Source organism: Diprion similis, chromosome 10 (genome assembly GCF_021155765.1).
Source record: "Diprion similis isolate iyDipSimi1 chromosome 10, iyDipSimi1.1, whole genome shotgun sequence".
NCBI classification, from domain to species: Eukaryota; Metazoa; Arthropoda; class Insecta; order Hymenoptera; family Diprionidae; genus Diprion; species Diprion similis.
Window position 1 is genome coordinate 11,552,311 of NC_060114.1, and position 20,859 is coordinate 11,573,169.

The 20,859-nt window shown below is 35.2% G+C and overlaps 2 protein-coding genes across 2 annotated transcripts in view; one reads left to right on the plus strand and one right to left on the minus strand.

The window, feature by feature from the left end:
* Window positions 1-499: 499 nt before the first annotated feature.
* On the minus strand, window positions 500-4,103 carry LOC124411348 (phospholipase A1-like). Its single transcript, XM_046890440.1, has 8 exons — window positions 3,942-4,103; window positions 3,414-3,613; window positions 2,667-2,794; window positions 2,267-2,409; window positions 1,877-2,056; window positions 1,386-1,482; window positions 794-921; window positions 500-646 (listed from the first exon to the last, which is right to left on the minus strand). The coding sequence occupies exons 1-8, from the start codon at window positions 4,006-4,008 to the stop codon at window positions 558-560; spliced, it is 1,032 nt and encodes a 343-aa protein (XP_046746396.1). The 5' UTR covers window positions 4,009-4,103; the 3' UTR covers window positions 500-557.
* Window positions 4,104-7,837: 3,734 nt separating this feature from the next.
* Window positions 7,838-20,859, plus strand: part of LOC124410955 (neuropeptide Y receptor type 2) — a 35,887-nt gene continuing 22,865 nt past the window's right edge. Inside the window, exons 1-3 of the mRNA XM_046889706.1 lie at window positions 7,838-8,295; window positions 14,005-14,184; window positions 17,962-18,056. Coding sequence (XP_046745662.1) covers window positions 7,912-8,295; window positions 14,005-14,184; window positions 17,962-18,056 — 659 coding nt within the window. The 5' untranslated portion in view covers window positions 7,838-7,911. The remainder of the gene's footprint in view (window positions 8,296-14,004; window positions 14,185-17,961; window positions 18,057-20,859) is intronic.

Here is a 20,859-nt window from a genome sequence, read left to right on the forward strand (position 1 = left end):
TATAACATATTTTATCCTTTTCCTAAGGTTTTTTATGTTGTACTTTTTCTTCTACATGTAATGATTATACTTTTAATTCGTGTCTCAAGGCGTATTCGGACTGCGCGCCATGAATTTCTGTCGCAAAATTACGTCGATTAGTATGTTCACGTTCACAATATCTAATACTTTTTAATTATAGTCATAGACGTTAATTATCTGCACTCTCGACAAAAAGTAAACGAGTCGTATCTCCACGTGTATCGAGTTACGTGCGACGAGCAACTAGTTGTCGTTACTTACGACCTTCGACAAATCGTATACGGCAGCGTCCATAAATTACGTCGACGAATTTTGAGAGTTTTTAAACTTACAATTTCATATTTTACGCCCCTGCACGCAACTCGGTGCACGTAAATATAATACATGTCATCTTTTGCTTAGGAGACATGTAATCTGCGATTGAATTTAGAGGCCTAAACAAAATATGATAATGTATGTATCATGGATTTTTATTTTATTGTGATACATTGCTTTCGCATCACCATTTGACAGTAGCTTTAAAATTATATTTCTCTTCAGAAAAATGGACTGTCAAATAAATTTTCATCCAGGGAATTATCATCGGCAGGTATTTCCGGAACATCGGAAGTTGGCGATTTCCCAGCTGTAAAAGACGATTTCATGAGTATTACGCTTATACCACTAAAACGTATACGTAAAACAGGTTGTGAAATTTCGTACAGATAGTATTTTAAACAAATTATTCCGATTTTCGTAGTCGCGTTACAGTGGATGAATAATTATCACTTACTGCAGTAAGGAGATTCGTTATTAGTCTCAATATAGAATGTTCCCCGCGCAGAATATTCTTCGGCCAAGGGTCCGACCACTGTCATTAAGTCTTCACTGCATCCTGATTCCGTTATATTTTTATATCCCCTGTAAATAAAACGTGAAAAGTATCAATGCGAAAAACTGATCCACCTCCATCTTAGAAGTTAAAAGTTAAAAATTTGAAAGCTTTGCTATTAATGGCATCGCACTGTTTTTTATCCAATCATTCAAGCGATAAAAAAACTTTAGATAATACTGTAGAATATGTTTAAAAATTTCGTCGTTTTTATCCTGCGAAATTCCACTGATTTTCAGAAAATCATATCGACGAATTATACATCCAAGAAAAGTATTGGGAAGATTTTTTTTCAGCTGTATAGATTTTTTTTCTTACGGAAAATTCATTCGACAAGATTTGACGGTGAATTTCATTCGATTTTTCTGAGAACCGAATATTTAAAAAAATAAAATCACTGAGATCGAAAATAATCAAAGGTTCTTGGGAAAAATTCATACGTTTTTCGTAAATCGTGTTTTAAAGAAATCTTCATTCAAAATCGATCACTCACTTTTCCTTTGACCATGCCTTTCCTATGAAATTACAATTCGGATTTCCAATGGCTTCGATATAAAAATCGATAGATCTCGCATGCGAGCAGCCAGGTGCTGTGAAAAAAGGAACATATTTTTAATTTAATTTTAACGTTTTAAAATAAGATTTAAAAATGTGTAAAAACTACACTGTCCTTGTATGTACATTTAGTTTTCATCATTTCAACACCCGATAAGTCATAGTTTTTACCGGGTTAAATATTGAAAGAATTATATTATTGATTATGAGAGGTGAACGCAACAAAATATATCGTCAATCATGTCCTGACAGAAAATACTGAGTTCACTGAATCTAAAAATTTGGAAACACTCACGTTATTTCGACGAAGCTCGGTTAACGAATTTATACAATTGCATATAATTCTCATAGAAAAATTATTATTACAAGCTTATGAAGTTTCAAATTCAATAAAATAATAAAAATGTAAACGGCACAAATACAACTCACTTCTGAGTAAACAGCTGCGCTGAAATTCGCCACCATTAAAATAAATATCGACATGCCCCACGGGTTCCTGAAGACCAAGCAACGAAGATGTATGCGTCACTTCAACGAACGCAGCGTCCATTTTGTCTAGACGATCGGTAGGGGCTACCTCTCTGAAATTGGGTCCAGCAGGATCGAGTCCTGCGAACGATTCGGTAATTTCTCACTCATAATACGGTTGACGAAAAATTGAATAAAAGGGTTAAGAGTGTAAGTGCTTGCAACTAAAAATGTAAAAAAATAAAACGGAGAAAAACTATTTTTTCTTCTTTGCATATTTATTTACCTGCAGAATTTTTGTTATCTTTTTCTTTAATGACACTTGCAGCCTTTTTTGAATGTTCATTTTACCTGTAATGCGTCCGAGTTTCCATTGCCTACGTAACTGAAGATCTTTGCCTGCAAATCCCGCGACATGAGCACCCAAACTGTGTCCTATGATCCACACATCCTTCGGGAGAATAGAATAATTGTTGACGAGCTTTTCGATGTATCTGAGGGCGAATATAATACGAAGATTCTGTCATGATATGAACGTTAAAAAGTTTTTTTTTTATCGATTGTGATCGAGGTAATACTTAATTTTTTTACCTGACGCGATAAATGGTAAAAATGACCTCGAATGATTGTAAATTTTCCATGACGTATAAATCAGTCATTTTTATACAGGCTTTCAAAATGATCCTGCATGAAATGGATGAAATACTTCTCATTACAGATGTACACTTGATTTTAAAAATGATTCCGTTACCTGGAAACGGATTGGCCGACTTCTTTAGTGTTTCCAGCTGCTGCACCGTAAGTCTTCAAAATCAGGTATTTACTGCTCTCGGTACAAGCCCCGATTCTCCAATCAACCACAAAGATATTCCTTGGTTGCTGAAATAATTTTCAAATTTTTCTAACATCAATTCGATTACAGGGCCCAAAATTTTGTAGTTATTTAAACAGAACAGCACATATTGATCTTCAAGAATTGAACAATTTTATAACACCGAATTATTAATTGTGAGCTGTATGGCCGAGCTGAATCGGAATTATGCTTTTAGAAGACGAGCACTCTTCGATTGCAATTGTACAAAAAGCAGAAAATCTACATAATCGGTTGACTTCGATAAGTTTAAATGATTTAAATTTTCGTTGTTACTTTTCCCTTTAATCCAGGCTACGTTTTCAAATCTGTCAGTTGCTTTACAACCAATCAAGAAAATGTATCATTTGTTTTTTAGAATAATAATTTTCATCTTCAGTTTAAAGATCCATTACTATCAATAGGTTTTTCATTAAAAGTGACACAGAGAGAATGAAACTAAGAATTTTCATTTTCAGCAGCAATTAGTATCGTAACTTATTCGACAAGAAAGTGAAAAATAAATTTTTTAATTCACCACCTTTTCATTATATTTTACCGTAGCTTCGGGATCCATTTTAGAGACTTGGAAAAAAAGCATGTTCAAAAATAATGATAAATTAATAACAAAAGTCAATCATAACTCACGTTTCGCAAAAGAGCTGATACAGTGTCATTTACCCAGTCCTTCGTCGCATGGCTCAAGAATCCGTGTATAATAAAAACTGTATTCAACGAGGCGTTAACAGGAACCGTCGAAGGAACATCGAAGTCTACTTCAGACGCGTTGATGAAAACAGAGTAAAATAAAAGGTGAGGATGGCCTGCATTCGAGATGCAACTTGTTTCTGTAAGAATGAGAAAAAAAAGGGTAAAAAAAAACAAAACCAAAGCTGTATTTTTCAACAAATTATACATTACATAACATAAGCAACAGCTATAAGCAATCTTTCAAATGTAGTAAAAATTCTTTCAATTTAACCGATGTTTTTCTCTGCGACGAGTACCTACGCAATGTTGCAAATTAGAAGGTAACTTTTCATTCTGCTCTGATGCGTGGGATATTTTCTCGAAATTATAGGCTAGGTACTGATTACTGGTATACAAATGTGGCTTCAATTGTATGTACACAATGGTGGTTTTATCACGAGTATGCTTAACACAACGGCGACTTACCACTGACAACTTGGTCCAAACGAATAGCAAGTCCAAGAACCAGCATTAAGAGATTTAGCGAGTACATTTTACCGTGAATTCCTCTGTAAATTATACAGTCAATAATTTAAGAGATAGTTATGATTAACGTTATTAGTTAACAATTATTTTTGGACCGTTAAAAGCACTGCGTCTTGCCACTGAGGATTAATAATTCAAGCCTCTTTATCAAACCGATTGTTATGACAGCTTTGACCCGTCTCGTGAACCCTTCGCTTGACTCAAAAAGAATATTTTATGTATAATGAGTAATGACTCGAACATTCACTTGAGATATCGCAATCGAGGATATCACTGGTGCAGTGAATTTAATCCAGTATACAAATGACCCAGAGCGACTGATGCTCATCCAGGAGAAACGAGAAAACAGTTTGGTCTAGTCTGGTGCAATTGTTCACTTCGAAATCACAAATCAATCACTGTGTTTCATTAGAACCAGACGAAACGGATCGATTATATGAATGAATCGTGCAATTCAAACGATGATTAATACTGCCTTCCTTGTTAAGGAGTGAACCGTGGCAAACCTTAGCAGACCATTGAATAATTATACACCCTCTAGCAAATCGGCGATAAGATAGATTTGGCAAAAAAAAAGATAGTTTCTGCACCTCTGTTACGGAAATTCTTCCTACAAACAGTGGAAAACGTTGATTCTATTACACTGGTTACGATTGTTCTGAGCGTCACAAATTTCTGGATAATACTTATACGCAAGTTTATGGAAACTTGGCAACTGAGAATTCAGCCGGCTTATAATCGACTCGCACGGATTTTCCTCATCATTCAACTTTTAGATTGCATCACGATATAGAAGTGAGTACGTCAGTATTGAAATGGAATATCTTGTCGTTCAATTCCGGCAATGTGGCTTGGAATAAAACCAGTTATTGCAAACTCCTAATGTATCGTTATTGAAAAGTTCCTCGACAAAGATTGTATGGACAATAGACCGTTGACGGTTAAGGTCGATGCTGCAACTCCTATGCAATTAATTTACAATCGTATTATGGAATTTTTCCGTTTAGTCGGGGATTTTTCACGTTCTATATACTTTGTTTTTCTGTATTTTCACACGGTCATGGAAAGACCGTTTTGAGCGAATCATCAGACCAACTTCTGCGGTTAATTGTGTGGAGACTGAAGAAATTTTCTCGGTTAAGATTTCCAACTAGATTGCGGTTGTATATGATTATTATTAAATTGATATTTGTAATTTTGCTTCGTACAGCAATTTTTTAGTTTGAGATAGTGTTGAACGTGTGTACCGTAGATTTTGTGTGTCCATATCAGTTAAATTTTATCACGTAACTGCTAGCTTCCGGCGATAAAGGACACGAAAATGCATTTCAACACTGACGTATCGTCTCACGAATATTTCGGAAGACTTGACTTCACTTTCAACGGTGAAACGCGATTACGCCTGATTTTTTATAATTCCGTTACAGCCTTGATTGCAGGCTGCAATCACGCGACTTTGAATGGCTCAGGTGATTTTATGTGACTTGAAATTACCGAGTCATTCTGAAAGAATTTAAACTCATCACTGTTTGAAGACTGTAACGAATTTCGCATAACTTAGAGCAACTTTACGTAGTTCCGTATAACTTCACATGACGTTGAATGATTCGATAAGAATCCGAAGAAAATTGAAATTTTTTTTAAGTAATGCTGAGTCTTTACCAAATCCACTCTACATATCACTTTACTAACACTTGACTAACGTAATTACGATATACTTTAGCAGAAATTAAAAAATCTCAAAAACTAGTAACTTCAAAATAAGTTTCAGCAAGTGTACAAGAATTTCAATAATTATTGACCCTCTAGTTTTCACTCATTTTGATAAAACGCGAGAAAACGTTTTGATCTAAGGTTTCGATTCTTACGTCGTATAGTTTTATGACATTTGCTAACCACTACTTCTATTTCAATCAGATAAAATTCCACGAGCCGGTGTCTTTTATGGAATCCGCAACTGAGGATCAGCTTTGCTGCGCGACTGCATCTGACCGTCAAAGACGACGTTCCTCGGAAACCGACTTTCACAATAATTCTATAGTATACTATTATAAAACGATATGTCGTTAAAAATGCCCTTGAGCCATAACAGTCCTTCAAATATCTGAAAAGGCCAAGGTTCAGTTCCAGAGAAGACCTTGACTTAAAAAACGTGCTTCCAACTTGTTTTTACTTTTCACCACCGACGCTGTCGTAACAAGAATACTGGTTTCGGTCGAAAATGATTTTTCATAATTCCAATGATTGTTTACGTTTACGCTGATATCCGAGAAACAGGTTCTTATAAAGATATCGGTCTCTCTGTTTGTTCGTCTGTCTTTCCCAACAGAACTCCGCGATGATCTTGAAAACACTTCAACGAAATAATCTGTCAACAAAATCTATAGAACTTGACATTCGAATACTGGGAATGAAAATTGTTCGTGTATTGTCTTTTTTCAAGCTTATACTTCTCCAGAAAAATTTCACATTTTCACTTTCAAGAAACAACTCGGAAACGGCAAGATTACATTCAAATGATGGACGCAAATTTGGCTGCATCCTGTTTAAATTAAATCTTCGCTACAACCGGAAAATAATATATTATACGAGTCTAATACTTCTGTAGATTCTTTGTGCGAGATTAGGAAAATAAATTGAACCACATTGTGGTAAATTTTCTGAGAATTCCTACCTTATCTACGGAACAATTTCGCGCTTCGCCCTACCATATGCAACCCGTACGCGTGCACTAAGGTTACCAGTCGATACTGTAACATTTCTCAAACCCACTGAGAAGTGGCGTTATTCGATGCTTTCGAAAGTAGCATCGTTCTTTTATTAACAAGAATACGATTGTTTTCTCGGCACGGAATGTAAATGACGATTCATTACTATAAATATCCTGAGCATCGACTAACTATCTTTATAACTTTGGAAAGAATACCCGATATTTTCATTACCGAACATTTATCGACTCTTAGAAAAGATTTCCAACGTACAATTAAAATTCTACGATTTTATAACAGTTTTTACGTGATTTTTTAAGCACGACAGGTTTTTATTATTAAAACAAAATAGAGCGTCTAAAGTTATTTAGAAGAAAAAATGATCTGAAATGATGAGAATCTCATGATTGCATAAAAAAAAAAAATTAAACAAGTCTCAGAGAAACTTACTTGCTGAATACTTTTGCGATAAAAAATCTCTGATTGTGCTCCTTTTCTCTTCTATTCGGTTCAAAGAATGATAAGAAAATTTAAAGTTGTGAATATACAATGTGGTTTGCCTTTGGTGTATATTGCATTTATATAACAGAATTTTCTGAATATAAATAAAACTCGCTTCATTGAAATTTCTTTTCAACAACTTTCACCCTCTTCCATACATCCGAAGCCGAGAGCTGTTGATCAAGACTTGCGCAGTGAGGGTTGGCGGTCTCCTTGTTTAGCAGACTCAACTTTACCCCAAAGCGAGCGTCGCGACGCCCGAACAGTTTACTTCCCACCATCGCAGGCGTCGCACACTGGCTGCCACCCCCAGTCTCGGGTCATTGAAATCGCGATAAAAACATGGGGTATAAAGTAACAAAAATACATCATATCACACCATTTCACCGCCAAAGTGAATTGACGAGATAAATAATTCTCAGAGAACGAAAAAACCTCTGGGTTCGGTGAAAACTGGAATTATTAAATATCGCAACATGTAAATGTGAAAGTTTTATGCATGCCTATATGTAATAAAAATTAGTTTAAATTTAATTAACAGTGAACCGTTCGACGTTCTCTAAAAAGTTCCCCGAGTACGGATAAAAGATAAGTAAAAGCAAAGCAGAAATCGTACTTTTAAAAATCGAGTCGATCACACGTGTTTTCAAATTTGAACTATCAGTATTTCAGACGGTCAACTGTGTCCGAACTATATAAAAATGACGCTAGAGCTTACGGAAAAGGATATAGACGAGATACCCAGTCAGTGGCTGGAAACTATTGTGCACTATATAACGGGTTTTCGAAATGACACGATTGACTTTTCTCGGCCACATTTGCGCCCCTCGATCGTCAAGATCTACCCTCTTTTTGTGCTCATGTACGCCGCGCTGATAATCATAGGAACGTTAGCGAACTTCGCTATGGTGTATCACATCATGAAGTACCGTCTCTACAGAGATCCGACTTACGCGTTTCTCATTAACATTGCCATAGCGGACTTGATTAAGTGCATTTTCGTGCTACCAATATCGCTGACAGTGATGCTCGTTCAGAACTGGATCTTCGGGAAGTTTCTCTGCTTCTTTTTGCCGATGCTGCAGGTGAGATTCCTTCAGAGATGCGATAAGCTAAGGATACGTTGATTCCATTAATCGAAATCACCCGAAAATTTATTGAAATTGATTAAAACAAACCGACCTAAGAACTAAAGGCGCATACATTCTGGTTGGACGGTTTTTATATGAATGAATAGGGATTATTCTCACGGGATTACAGTTCGCGAAATAAAGGGCGAAGAATTCAGCCGAAGACAAATTTGCTGAGAAAATTTATTCTGGGCAGGAAAAGAATCTTTCTAACCCTTGGAGATTTTTTTTTCATTCCTTCATGCTGTGAACTTTTTTTCGGGAGTAACATCAATTTATGTTACTGTAAATGGTAGTCGGGTCAAAACAACAAATTAACGCTGGGTACTGATATAAAGTTAATTATCTTCAGTAAGTTCTTCAACTTTATTCAATTGGTTGAAACTTTTGCCTCACTATAATCATTTCAACTTATAATTAAACGTATACACAAAGTGATACCATAATTCAACGCAAGTCAAATGCAATTAACGTAGTACTGTGAGTCTGCTAAAACTATACCATCAAGTTACAGTGAAATATTGAATTAATGTGGGTTCGTTGATATGATCAGAGTTGAATCATTTCATAGAATAGATTGGTGGTGATATTAATTAAAACGATTGAATCTAAGTATGAAAACTTTGTGAAGACATTCTTGGTTTATGATCTCAAAGTACACCGGTAACTTTGAAGTTTCACACAAAGGATCACAGAATAATTACGCTATTCTCTCTAGGAATTATCATGCATGAGTGGTTCTAACCGAATTGTAAGCGGTGAATTCGAAATAGAAGCATGTCGATAGAACGTAAGCCGATTACTCCGAATTATAGTGCGAATATTACGGAATCTTTACTAATTATCTTGCATGATGTATTTCATTGAGTTATCTGGAATTACAGTGCCACCATAGTGGCACAATCAACGGGAGCATAACCGTTGATAATTTGTAAGTTACAGAAGGGCAATTTCGAGTTCACGACTCGATGGTTTTGTGTTTTAATTCATTTAGCCATATACACAATTGACACAAGCGGTCAAAAGATCAATCAATGATTATACCTATACCCGAAAAAACTTACTCATACGTTTCTCACTGATAAGACCTTCGAAAACTCTTACTTGAGCATTTCACTGGCTTTTCGAATCGTGTAAGGAAAACCATAGAGTTTACGTGCAAGAATGTTTTGGACGAATAACATTCTTGTCGAGGAAAGGAAATTGAGACCGAAATATGATTGGGAGATTGAAAAAATAAAAATGTCAAACTCACCGTGTATGAACAAGATTTTATTGCCAAACTGCAGCGTGTAACAAGTCACTTGGTACGACTATCAATTAATCATATTACTGTATATAAGTATAATGTGGGAAGTTTTCTGAGGAGGAATAATCTGGAAGAGTGTCCGAGACTCTCATGAACACTGTACCATTCTTGTGTTTTATTCATAACTCCTAAGTCGTTTTCAATGTCACCAAACATCTGCCGATAATCATGGCCGAAGGGTATCTTATCCTCAGGAACATGCTCTGAGTGATGAATAACGTCGTTCTCTACCTGTTTCTATACCATCAGACATAAAAACACACGCTCGAGATTATTCTTGTTTGCGATAAAATTATGATCCCGAGAGTTTCAATGACTTTGTATCATCAAAGACAGAGGGAAGAGAAAATTTCATGATATGACAATTGCGTTTCTCTACTTGGTCGTTTCTTATCAAGTGAGATCAAGAAAAGACCGGGAACTTTCGTAGTCTAATAAGTCCGAAGCTTTTCTCAAAACTTTATTTAAATAGGACACTTCAATGAATCCTATTCGCGAGTGTTTTTTTAAGTATTCCAGACCGAATCTGAAACGTGAATGCTATTTCATTACCGAAATTGTTGATTAGCTCAATCCGATGAAAAACGATCAGACAGATAGATGAGCTAAATTCAAAAGGACCGAATTATATATAATCACAATAACACGAGTGCACGTCAAAGTCTTGGATGAAAAAAACATCGCCTTTGTTACATTGAGTCATATTTTTTAGGCGAGATATACGAAGACCCTTTAGAAATGTGGAGAGGACGTCTTCTCCGTTCACATTGTTATAATTCCTTTCTCTCTTTTCGTTTCATTCCGGCGTTTTACCTCCATATTCCTCCTCTGAGCCAAAGTAGCTACATGTATATATTCAATTTCCTACCGTCCCTTCGCCTGCATTTCTTTACTTCTTCCTTTAGATCTGTTTCAGGTTGATTTCCCTTCCGCGTTCGTTACGGATTTATGTGATACAGTCATTTCATATGTATCTTTGTTTCGAGTCTTTCACCGTTCTAACTATTCTATATGATAAAAAATGTTTTCACTACTTAGGAGCCTCAGTATTTCAATTTCTCCCAATCCCCACCCATTTCTTTACTTACACAGGATATTTTCGAGCAAACGCCGCAGTATGTTAGGTTGCCCACCACTGAGGGGCAAAAATATCGGTAATACAGACCCATCGAGTTATCGGTAAGTATTGCGTTCAAAGTCCTCGCGAGTGAGCTCGAACTACTCGTGTTGCCAAGTTGCGTGGATTTGGCCAAGCAATTGTTTCGTGGTTTATAACCTACGCTGAAGCATTCAGTGGACGCATTCCGAAGTCACGTTGAAGCGATTACATAACTTGACTTAAATAGAGTGATAATAACTCGGCATGTCTGTTTTACCGATATTTGTTCCCCTGAGTGGTAAGCAACCCAACATACTGCGGTGTTTGTACGGAAACATCCTGTAGTGTCTATCATACTTTTACTAGTGCTGTACAATTTAACCGGTTTAGCCGATCAATATAGTTAACTTGGCTAATTAACTGAAAGTTAGCTTGATAAAATAATAAATTAATATTTAATCGGCTAAGCAGACCAAAAATAGTTAATCAACTAATTTTAACCGACCAAACCCAAACTGCATATAATCAAGAAGCAAGAGTTTTTGGCCTTTTAAATTCCAACTTTTAACTAAAATACCACATAAATAGGCGTTCGTCACCTACAATTAGAGAAGTTTTTGAGCAAAACCAATTTCAATATAAAAAATTAATGTACCAACTACAGTAGGAAAATAATACGTATTAAATTATTAAAAAATATGCGGAGCTTAGTAAGTGACTGAAAATTTAAACCAAACAAGTATCAGGATTTGACGGACGTTAATTTTTATTCTGAGCTTAGCTGATTATTATTGATTGAACAACTTTTATGCACCTTGGACAATTGGATGACAATAATTCTGCAACGTGAATATAATAAAACTTATTCCAGTTGCAAGTTGAAATTTAAAAGGTGAAGAATTCATTTACTTGTTCATTTTGTACATTTTTAGGTTTAGCCGGTTAAAATTAGCTGATTAGCTAATTTTGGCCAGCTAAGCCGGTTAACCAGCCATCTATTTTGACCGACTAATTGTTTCAGCCAGTTAACTTTCAGCTAATTAGCTTAAATAATTATCTTGAGCAGCTAAGCCGGCTAAATCGTACAGCACTAGTTTTTTGGAAAGTGGCTGCTTGTCTTATAATTTTAATGATAGAAGTATAATTCTGTAAGACCTTCTCCTTTCCCTTCATATCGTCGTCACGCATTGTTACACGAATTTCGTAATATAGTGACATACGTGTAACTTTATTTAGCATAGAATTTTACGCGGATCTACACTTTTTGAAACGAGGTTAAATATTGCTCTGTTATTCGAGGCGCGCCCAGGCATTCACCGGAATCCAATATTCACTCGACTATGCTCGTTGAATACATGTATCTCTGTCTACTATCAACACATATCGTCGGTACTGACGTCACATAAATGGATTCAGAAACTCCTATTGTAAACCTAGTAAAAAAATTTGCATGAAACATTAGTGAAGAAAAAATTCTTGAAACCTAAAACAATATTCTTCGAGCATCATTATAATTCCCAAAAATCAGAATCCTATAAATATTCCCAAAAATCAATGGAATACTCATTGAAACCCATGATATGTAATAACAATTCTTATAACGTGATACAAGTTTGTAAACTTTTCTAAAACCCATATAAAAGTAGTCAACACCTCGTGTTCAACTCCCGTGGAAATCTCCCATAAAAATTCTTTAAATCCCAACGAATTCATGATACTTCCTAAAAGGAACTGTATAAAAAGGCTTCACGTGACAACGACATTTCTATCAAAGCACACGGAAGAGAATATCGGGAGACTCGGGCTGGTTCAACTAACAATATCGCAAAATTCTCTCTTCGTGTAGCAATTGTATGGCCAAGTAGGACGCTCCGAATTAACGATCTAATATGCGTAGACAATTGCTTACTGCCCTATTTTCCCAAGCCATAAACTGAACCTGAACGTTGACCTCGATTTTCCGAGTGATCATGCATCTATTTTCGATACAATGTAGACAACAATACATGTACCTGACACTCCAGTTTCATAGTGAATGAAGAATCCATCTTCGTCAGATGACTGTATCGATTGAAAGAAAAATAGATGATTAATTTTAGGAGTAAGTTTTTTTTTTACATCCACACATTTATTAAGAATTGAGGTCAAATGCCGAAATCTAATGTTTCAAACGCCTAAGTAACGATCAGTGTTCAACCTCTGTTGTATCCGCCATTGAACATTTTGTTTGTATTTTAAATTTAGATCACAAGTACTGGAGAATTGATAATTTTTGAAAAAAATTTTAAACTTTGCTTTGTAAATTAATCTACCGTGAATAATATAAGCCCGTCAAAGAATCTCAAAATATATTACCGATTTCATACGGGTCGCAAAAATAAAGAATAGACGATGGAGCCTGTAATGTCGTTTTAAAGCAATGAGATTCGTTCTCAAAGCCATTTTCTCTCGCATCTAGTCATAAAAGTGTATGACTGGGGACGTCGAATTCAATTCCACCAGACAGATTGCATTAAAAAAATTTACTTGTTTCAACCATTCCTGTAAGACGAAAAGTATAGATTCAAAGTCTGATTAGATTTTGTCAGTGAAATACAGTGCCTTTTGCGATTTTGTGGGAGAAATTTTTCAGTGAATTCGAACTATTGGCGAGCTGAAAAAATTGAAGTAATACATAATTAGCGTAGGAATTCGTTGCAATGTTAATGAATAGAAAGAAACTAGGAATAAAGTGAAAAGTGAGATTCAGGCTCCGTTTCAACTCGCACATTGATTATAACTTTTAACATTTTTTATTTACAAACGAAGCAGATCACCTGTTAAAAAATTTTCCTGCTTTTAACTTCGTTCTCAAAGGACGAAGAACAATTTTGAATACTCAAGTGTCTTGTGCCATTTTGTTGGCACATTGCACAATTTTCGAACTAGTGAATAAATTTGTCAAAAGGTGAAGGTGCATCATTCGAAATTTTTTTTTCACAATTCATCTTCCACCAATTAAAAATGTTTTAGCTTTTTGCGCATACCTAAATGAATTCGACGTTTCACTTAACGAATGGCAAAAATAATGGCTACGAGATAAACTGAGTGTATTTGTGTGTGTATTTGTCATTTGCTTCCTTGCTTGACAAAATAAATATCGTTCGGTAATCGATTAATTATAACGGCCTGCGTCTACTTTTTAAGTTACACTTGCGACTTTTCGATTAAGATTTACCTCTTTTCTCGCTCTTATAAACCTTGTTCCGTTTTTCAGGATATTCCTCTTCACGTCTCGATGATCACTTACCTCCTGATCGCATGGGATCGTTTCCGGATGTTGAGCGATCCGGTAAAACCGAGAATTCCAGCATTCGTATGCGCCTTGGGGACGTGGTTTTTCGCTGTATGCATTGTCCTGCCTTATCCGATCTACACAACTTACCTGGATCTAGGGGTGAGCTTTATTGATTTACAAACGACGTAAGAAACGGGCTCAGGCGACCCTTTGAGGGCCGGACTTTTGAAGGGCTTATGATTTACATTTCTACCACAAGGATCTCTTCAGACGCCGCCCTGAAACCATTGAAGGCACATCCAGACATTGTCTCAACCACTTAACCTCGATCCTCTCTCTGACCACGTGAGGAATCTTGAGTATCGAAACTAATGAGTACCATTTTCAAAGATTGGAAAAAATTCAAAGACTAAAAATCATCAATAATACAGTAGATATAAACAATTTTTTTTTTTTTTTTTTTTTTTTTTAGTAAATTTCGATACTACTACAAGCATTGCAATTTAAACGAGACAACTGAAAATAAACTGGCTTTCTAATCTGCTCCTAGTATCAAAATACCTTTTTTTCACAGGGTGTAAAATCGAGACATCTTTACAAATTTGTCTCAAGGGTTTGCGCGTTATATGTCAAAACCTGGGAAACAACGCATGTCTTTTCGCGCAATAATGAATTTACAAGGCACTCTACGCTAAGACACCAGGTGTTTCAGAGTACACACTAGAGTATAATTTTTCCGAGAACATGTTTCTTCTTGCGGTGAAAGCATAAAAAAAACGAGACCCCATATGACAAAGAAATTTAGAACAAAAAAAATCCAGCTTGACGTTTCAAAAAATTCGATGACGGATAAAGGTCCTAAAAATTCCACAATACGAGAACGAAATAATAACAGAAAAATCGACATCGAGAGTTTCAATCATAAGCAAGGTTTGGCTTGTGCAAGATCAACGTGCGATTTTAATTAAAAAAAAAAAGTTTATATAGTACTTTCTAATAATATTAATATTTTCTCTAATTTTTATGCCTTAGTACTGACACAGCCTTTTGTTAATATATGAGTTATTTTATGCAAACGAATCCGTTGTGCGAAAGTGGTAAAATGAATGTCTGTACGACTAGGACATAAGAATTAAATATCGCTTTTATTCGATCTGGTATAATTTATTTATGTGAGATCGCAAAAATGTGGCCGCTCTTGAAAGTTGTTCGTGATAATCCACAGACGGTTGAAATTGGCTTTTGGTATAAGCTAATAAATCAAGAAAATATAAGAGCAACGGTGCCTCGAAGACTGTGTTACCCATAAACTCAGGCTAATTTTACGAGTGAAAAACTTGGTTGTAATTGCCGAAAGTTTTATGGATAAATTGATTCAGCACGTCGTAAAAACGATTAAAAAGTTGGCGAACAAAGTTTGTTGACTACATGCTTAACTGGTTTAAACATTTCACGCCAACACGATGCGAATTTCGTGTAGCTAATTCAAATCAGGCTTAAGAACCAACGTTAAATAAATTTGCCAAAACTGAGACCCTGTACAACCTCGTCTAACGATATTAGTTTTGTTTATTCACTTTTACATTACGAGAATAACCGGAATGTCCAAAGTAGCGTTAATTAAATGTGGGTTTGATTAGAATATCTGTTTGATGTTTATTGTGAGGCGGTTTGTTTGAGAGGTAAAGATGAAGTGCATTGTACAGTTTAGAAGATAGATGCGAAGCGACTTGGGATGAGCAGGACGAAACATGAGTGGGTGCAAGAGCCAGACAGCAGGATCAAGGTTCTGAGAATGAAAGGAGATAGTCAGGTGTGCAGAGGATACGAGAGAGATAGTTTCGTCAAATGAAATGAAGAGGCTTTTAGATAACAATAACAACATTCCACTTGAATTTTCCAAACTTATCAAATCGGTGAAAATAGATCTCTGACTTAATATTTTTCTCATTGTCCGATTTGTTGTTCGAGAAAAAATTTGTTCAGAAAAATTCTTTGTCAAAAAAGTGGCAATTTTCGAAAAAAGTGTTAAAAATCAACGGGATTCTACATCTACAGAGAGCTTTAAACGCCTCGCTGATTACGCCAAACTGCAAAAAGTTATCGGGGTTTTCCACCTTTATGTAGGGTGGTGAAAAAAAAAAAAAAAAAACTTGCTTCTTTCAAATTTTGTGAGCGTGCCTTGCCTACATCTACATGACTATACCGATTTTGCTTCTCTCTTATGGCTTATGTCGCAGGGTGAAAGAACCGCGATCGAGTGTAGCTGTAAAAATTCTTACAGCACGTTGCGTGAATTCGCAAACACCAGAGACATCCTGAGTCCTGAGGAATAAAAAGTTTTGAATTTGCTTACAGCTTCTGAAGCTTACTTCAGCCAGGTTCAAATTACCAGAAATACACTGAAGTGTTCTCTATTTATTTTCAGAACTATCTCTGCATTTAGACATTCCATTTGTACCTTATAAAAAAGAAAAACGAAGCATGCAAATGCTTGGAAGTCACTTCGCTGTTATAATTAATCGAAACTGGAATGCGAAAAAATAGAAATATTCAAATTATTTAAATTATAAACAGTGGCGAAAATACATCATTGCAACGTTTCTGAAACTTGGAATTTCATGAATCTGCCAAATATTTCAATCGTGGTACGAAATACGGAATCAACTTGTGTTTCTTGGATTCGAATAATACTGCGAACAAAGATGTACTTACCCTCTAGGTTACGTATACAACTTTATGAAGGAAAATTTTTTATATATTTACAAAAGCTTGAAACTCTCTCTCTAAAGTGTATGTCTGGGAGAAATTCCTTCCTCTCAGCAATAAATTAAATAATAAGATACGCTCGAAAGATAACTGGCAGAATATTTTAACAAGGATAAACATTTCAAAGCATTTCATAATCTTCTATTTCTTTCCCTGTTTTAATAATTATAATTATATCAACTTTACAGGTAAAACGGAAATGCTGTTTATTAAATAATGCCGTACTTGGATTTATTAACGTTTTTCTGAAAAAAAAAACAGTTGGCTCGATTTCCTACAACTTTATCAGTACAAATGGATTTATAAGACTTATTTTATATTCCATACTATTATCAATGTTGTTAGAACCAATTGATGTTTACAAAAAACATTGACTTGAATTCGAGGTAACGGAGTAACAATTTTTACGTCAGACACGCTGAACTGTCATGTCTTTTTTCTATTCTGTTGTTCATTTAACACAGCGTGGCAATTGGGGAACTTTAAGTAAAATATATCTAGATTAATATTTTTTGTGTTCATGTAACAGAGTCTGATCCTTTTCTCAACAGTGCAAGAATTGAAATGAGATCATCAATCAATTTGGCAACCTTATGTTACATAGCTACATCGGTTGTTCACTTCCATGCGTATGCTATCAATTACTAGCGATCAATACCGTCAAGTAATTAATTCAATTGTCAGAGCCAGCCTGAACATTCATTCAAAGTATTGATTTTTTTCTCTTTTTTGTGATGACCTATGAAATTAAGATTTTTGAAAAAATCATTCCAACTTGATGGAATTCTGTTTTCCGCACTTCACAAGAAATGACATTCGTCTACTTTTCTGAGACTTGAATAAAATTACTGAAAAAGCGCTTATTTTTCATAGGTTTAAAAAAATATTAGAGGAAATTTTCACATCAACTGCAAAGATTATTTTGTAGGTTAATAAATCAAGTTGTATGATAAGACTTGTCAATAATATCAGATGACGTGTATATTCAAGCAACCGTAGGTTGCCGATCATTAATAAATATATATACGTCCGAGATATTTTCCAAAGCAATATTTCACCTTCCGCATGAGTTGGCAAAAATTGTTGTAACTTTGAATCAGCCAAGTGACTGATTCTTATATCATCATACAAACCACCCGGTATAATATCCGACATTTTTTTTCGCAGAGATACATGAAGAGGCAATTTGACGGCGTTGGGATTTGCGCCGCCAACCTTGCTGACGATATGCAAGAGTATATGCGAGGCCTCTTCATTGGCACGTAAGAAATCTTTCGTTTTTATCTCATTGTCAGATTTTAACGAATACGTTATCAAAGCGTAACACATTTTATTTTCAATGAATTATCTTGGCTATGAAAAAAAAGTATAGAAGAACCAAATTTCCTTTGAAGTCACAATATTTTGATATTAACTAATTAAAATTTTTTTTTCTTACTTTTCCTGTATCGAGAAAATACGGTTTTGCACGAATTTGCTTAAATTAGTTCGAGATTCGACATTAAACCTTCATTTCACTATCATTAGGTTACGACTGCACTATTTCATCTCGCTTACACAGCCGATAAGTATTGATATGAAATGCCGGTTTCATAAAAGAAAATTTTCAATATACAATAAGTAAACATGAATTGTACAAATACAGAATCAGATTCCACGAATATTGGCAGGAAAAGATTGTTTTTACTCTCACCTTCAATTGCGACGTTCTCATCCTCTCCAAATCGGAACTCAGATACGTGATGTACGTGAGAGACAAATCAGCCGATGTCCTACAATAAAGGAATTCCTTCATTCGATTGTGTGTTAGGCGTGGGAACGTTCCAGATCGAAATCGTAAAGGATGACAGGATGGAATCTGCCAAATAACGTCCACCAGAAGCCTAGATAGGTTAATGAAAAAGGGACGAATTAGTATACTGAGTAGTATTTCACATGATGAAATAGGGGCGGGGGGGGGACAGGGTACTTAAATACGCTAATTTTTTATTTTTTTTTCAATCGTAACCAAAGCAAATGAAAATGATTTTCAGATGTCGGGGAGAAGAAAATTTTTTAAACATTCTAAATAATGCTTAATAATGTTTATCGTCTGGTTCGTGTTTTAGAATAATTCAAAATGTCTTTGCGGGCCCTTTTAACTTGAGAAGGTAAAATAGAGAGGTGAAAAAAGCATTATCCTTGGAGCGTAAAAGTAAGGTGAAAGAGTCGTTTGCTCTTATGTTACGACCAGGTGCTGACAAAGCCGTTTTCGTTTATTAATTCAGGTGAATCCCCGCGACTCGTATGAATAAATCGTATATCTTGCTTCGAAAGTAATTTCTTCGCAAGTGTCAACTTCATTTTACTCCGAGTCACTTTACACGACAAATAGAATCACATTTGAAAATGATTTAGTAAAACAATCAATGGATTCAGCAAAGACACAAGTTCTGAAGTTTAGGTAAGTCGAATCAAGCAATCATAAATCATCTGTACCGTACAGAATTACGTTGAAGTGCGCAAATTAACAAACAATTGACAGTAATCAACATTGGAATAAGGTCTTGGAATTGAATTTGTTAAATTTATAAACCACAGAAAGGCTGGGAGAAGAGGAAGACACTTTGATCCAACCGCTGCCACCAGTTGTTACTTCTGCTCAAACGACTTCATGATCAAATGTTGGGAAAATTTTTATTTTTTATGAATTCATGAACTACTGGTATTCAAAATACAGTATACGTATAATAATTTACTAATCAGAAGAATCGGAACTGATTCATCGTGACTTAACCTTCCTTCGTAAGAATTTTACAATTTGTAATTAGTTTAAAAATATTTAACCACGTATCACGTGCAATTAATATCGTGAATGAATTTAATTGTCTTTGACACCGTAGACAGCGTTTAAATTTAAAATCTCATGCTTTATTTCATGGACATATTTAAACCCAACAATTTTCGAAGCCCCGTTCACCTTAATTTCGACTTCAATAGAAGTTCGTAGGTATTACCTGAATAAAGATCAGTACATCGATCGAAGAGAGAATAAAATTCCTAGAACGAAAAATAATAAGACTATAACAATTCGATCGAAAGACATTAACCAAACCAAAATTTAACAATTACCGAACAATTGATCAGCTTGAAGCTATGCGATTGATGTTTCGCGAGATGAATATCCGGCCTAAAACTCTTAGCTTCACCTCCGTTCAATCATGTGAGCTTTCTGTGAACAAAATTGTTTGAATTCAAATGTATTATCACAAAAATATAGAATACAAAATTCTAAACGCTGAGATTCTTCCAGCCACAAAAGTTGGGCGGAAAAATCAAAATGGAAACCGCGAGGTGAATAGGATTTTTGCAAAATCTGGATGATAAAGAAGTTCAAATGGTATCAGCGATGACGATGATTGCAAAATACTTGAAGGACTGATAACCTCGCGATCAAATGAAAACGATTGTGTAAAAAAAGCACTGCATTAGCGTAAATAGATTTGGACGATACTGTTTCCGCTGAAGACATTTAACTGTATGATACAGAGATCGCTGATTGAAGGAAGGAGAGGAAATTACATTTCTTCAAACAAAAAGGTCGTTTCCTGTTTTCATTCACCTTTTCCGCAAGATTTAGATATATTTTTCTGAGGTTGTTTGACAAGAATCTTATGAACTAAAAGTACAGCGGACTTGAAATACGGTCGAAAGACTCGTCAGAATATTATTTATAATGCGAAATAGAATTCTTTCATGGTAACGCAGATAACCAAATGCATTACCGATAAAATCTTACAAAAAATTAGTGACTTCATTGGCTAAAAATTTGTCAACATGACGTGACACGTACTTATCATATGAACGAAATGTTAGAAAATTCACAACACTAGTGATCTTTTTTATTTCAATTTTGTCACAAATGATTGATCAATCGCTACATTTTCAGAGAGACAGATGTGACAGAAAAAAGTCTTGTACATACTTCGATTTTATCTCAAGATGTCGAGTCTGACGAAACGCCTGAAATCGAAGGGGATGATAGAACAGGAAATGTTATGAAAACTGACTCGAATCAGAAAAAAA

Coding starts and splice junctions, on each gene's coding strand:
- LOC124411348 (XM_046890440.1), bottom strand. CDS start 4,008: ATGTACTCGCTAAATCTCTTAATGCTGGTTCTTGGACTTGCTATTCGT. Junction 3,614..3,941: donor TTTGGACCAAGTTGTCAGTG/GTAAGTCGCCGT, acceptor TCATTCTTACAG/AAACAAGTTGCATCTCGAAT. Junction 2,795..3,413: donor TATCAGCTCTTTTGCGAAAC/GTGAGTTATGAT, acceptor AAATTATTTCAG/CAACCAAGGAATATCTTTGT.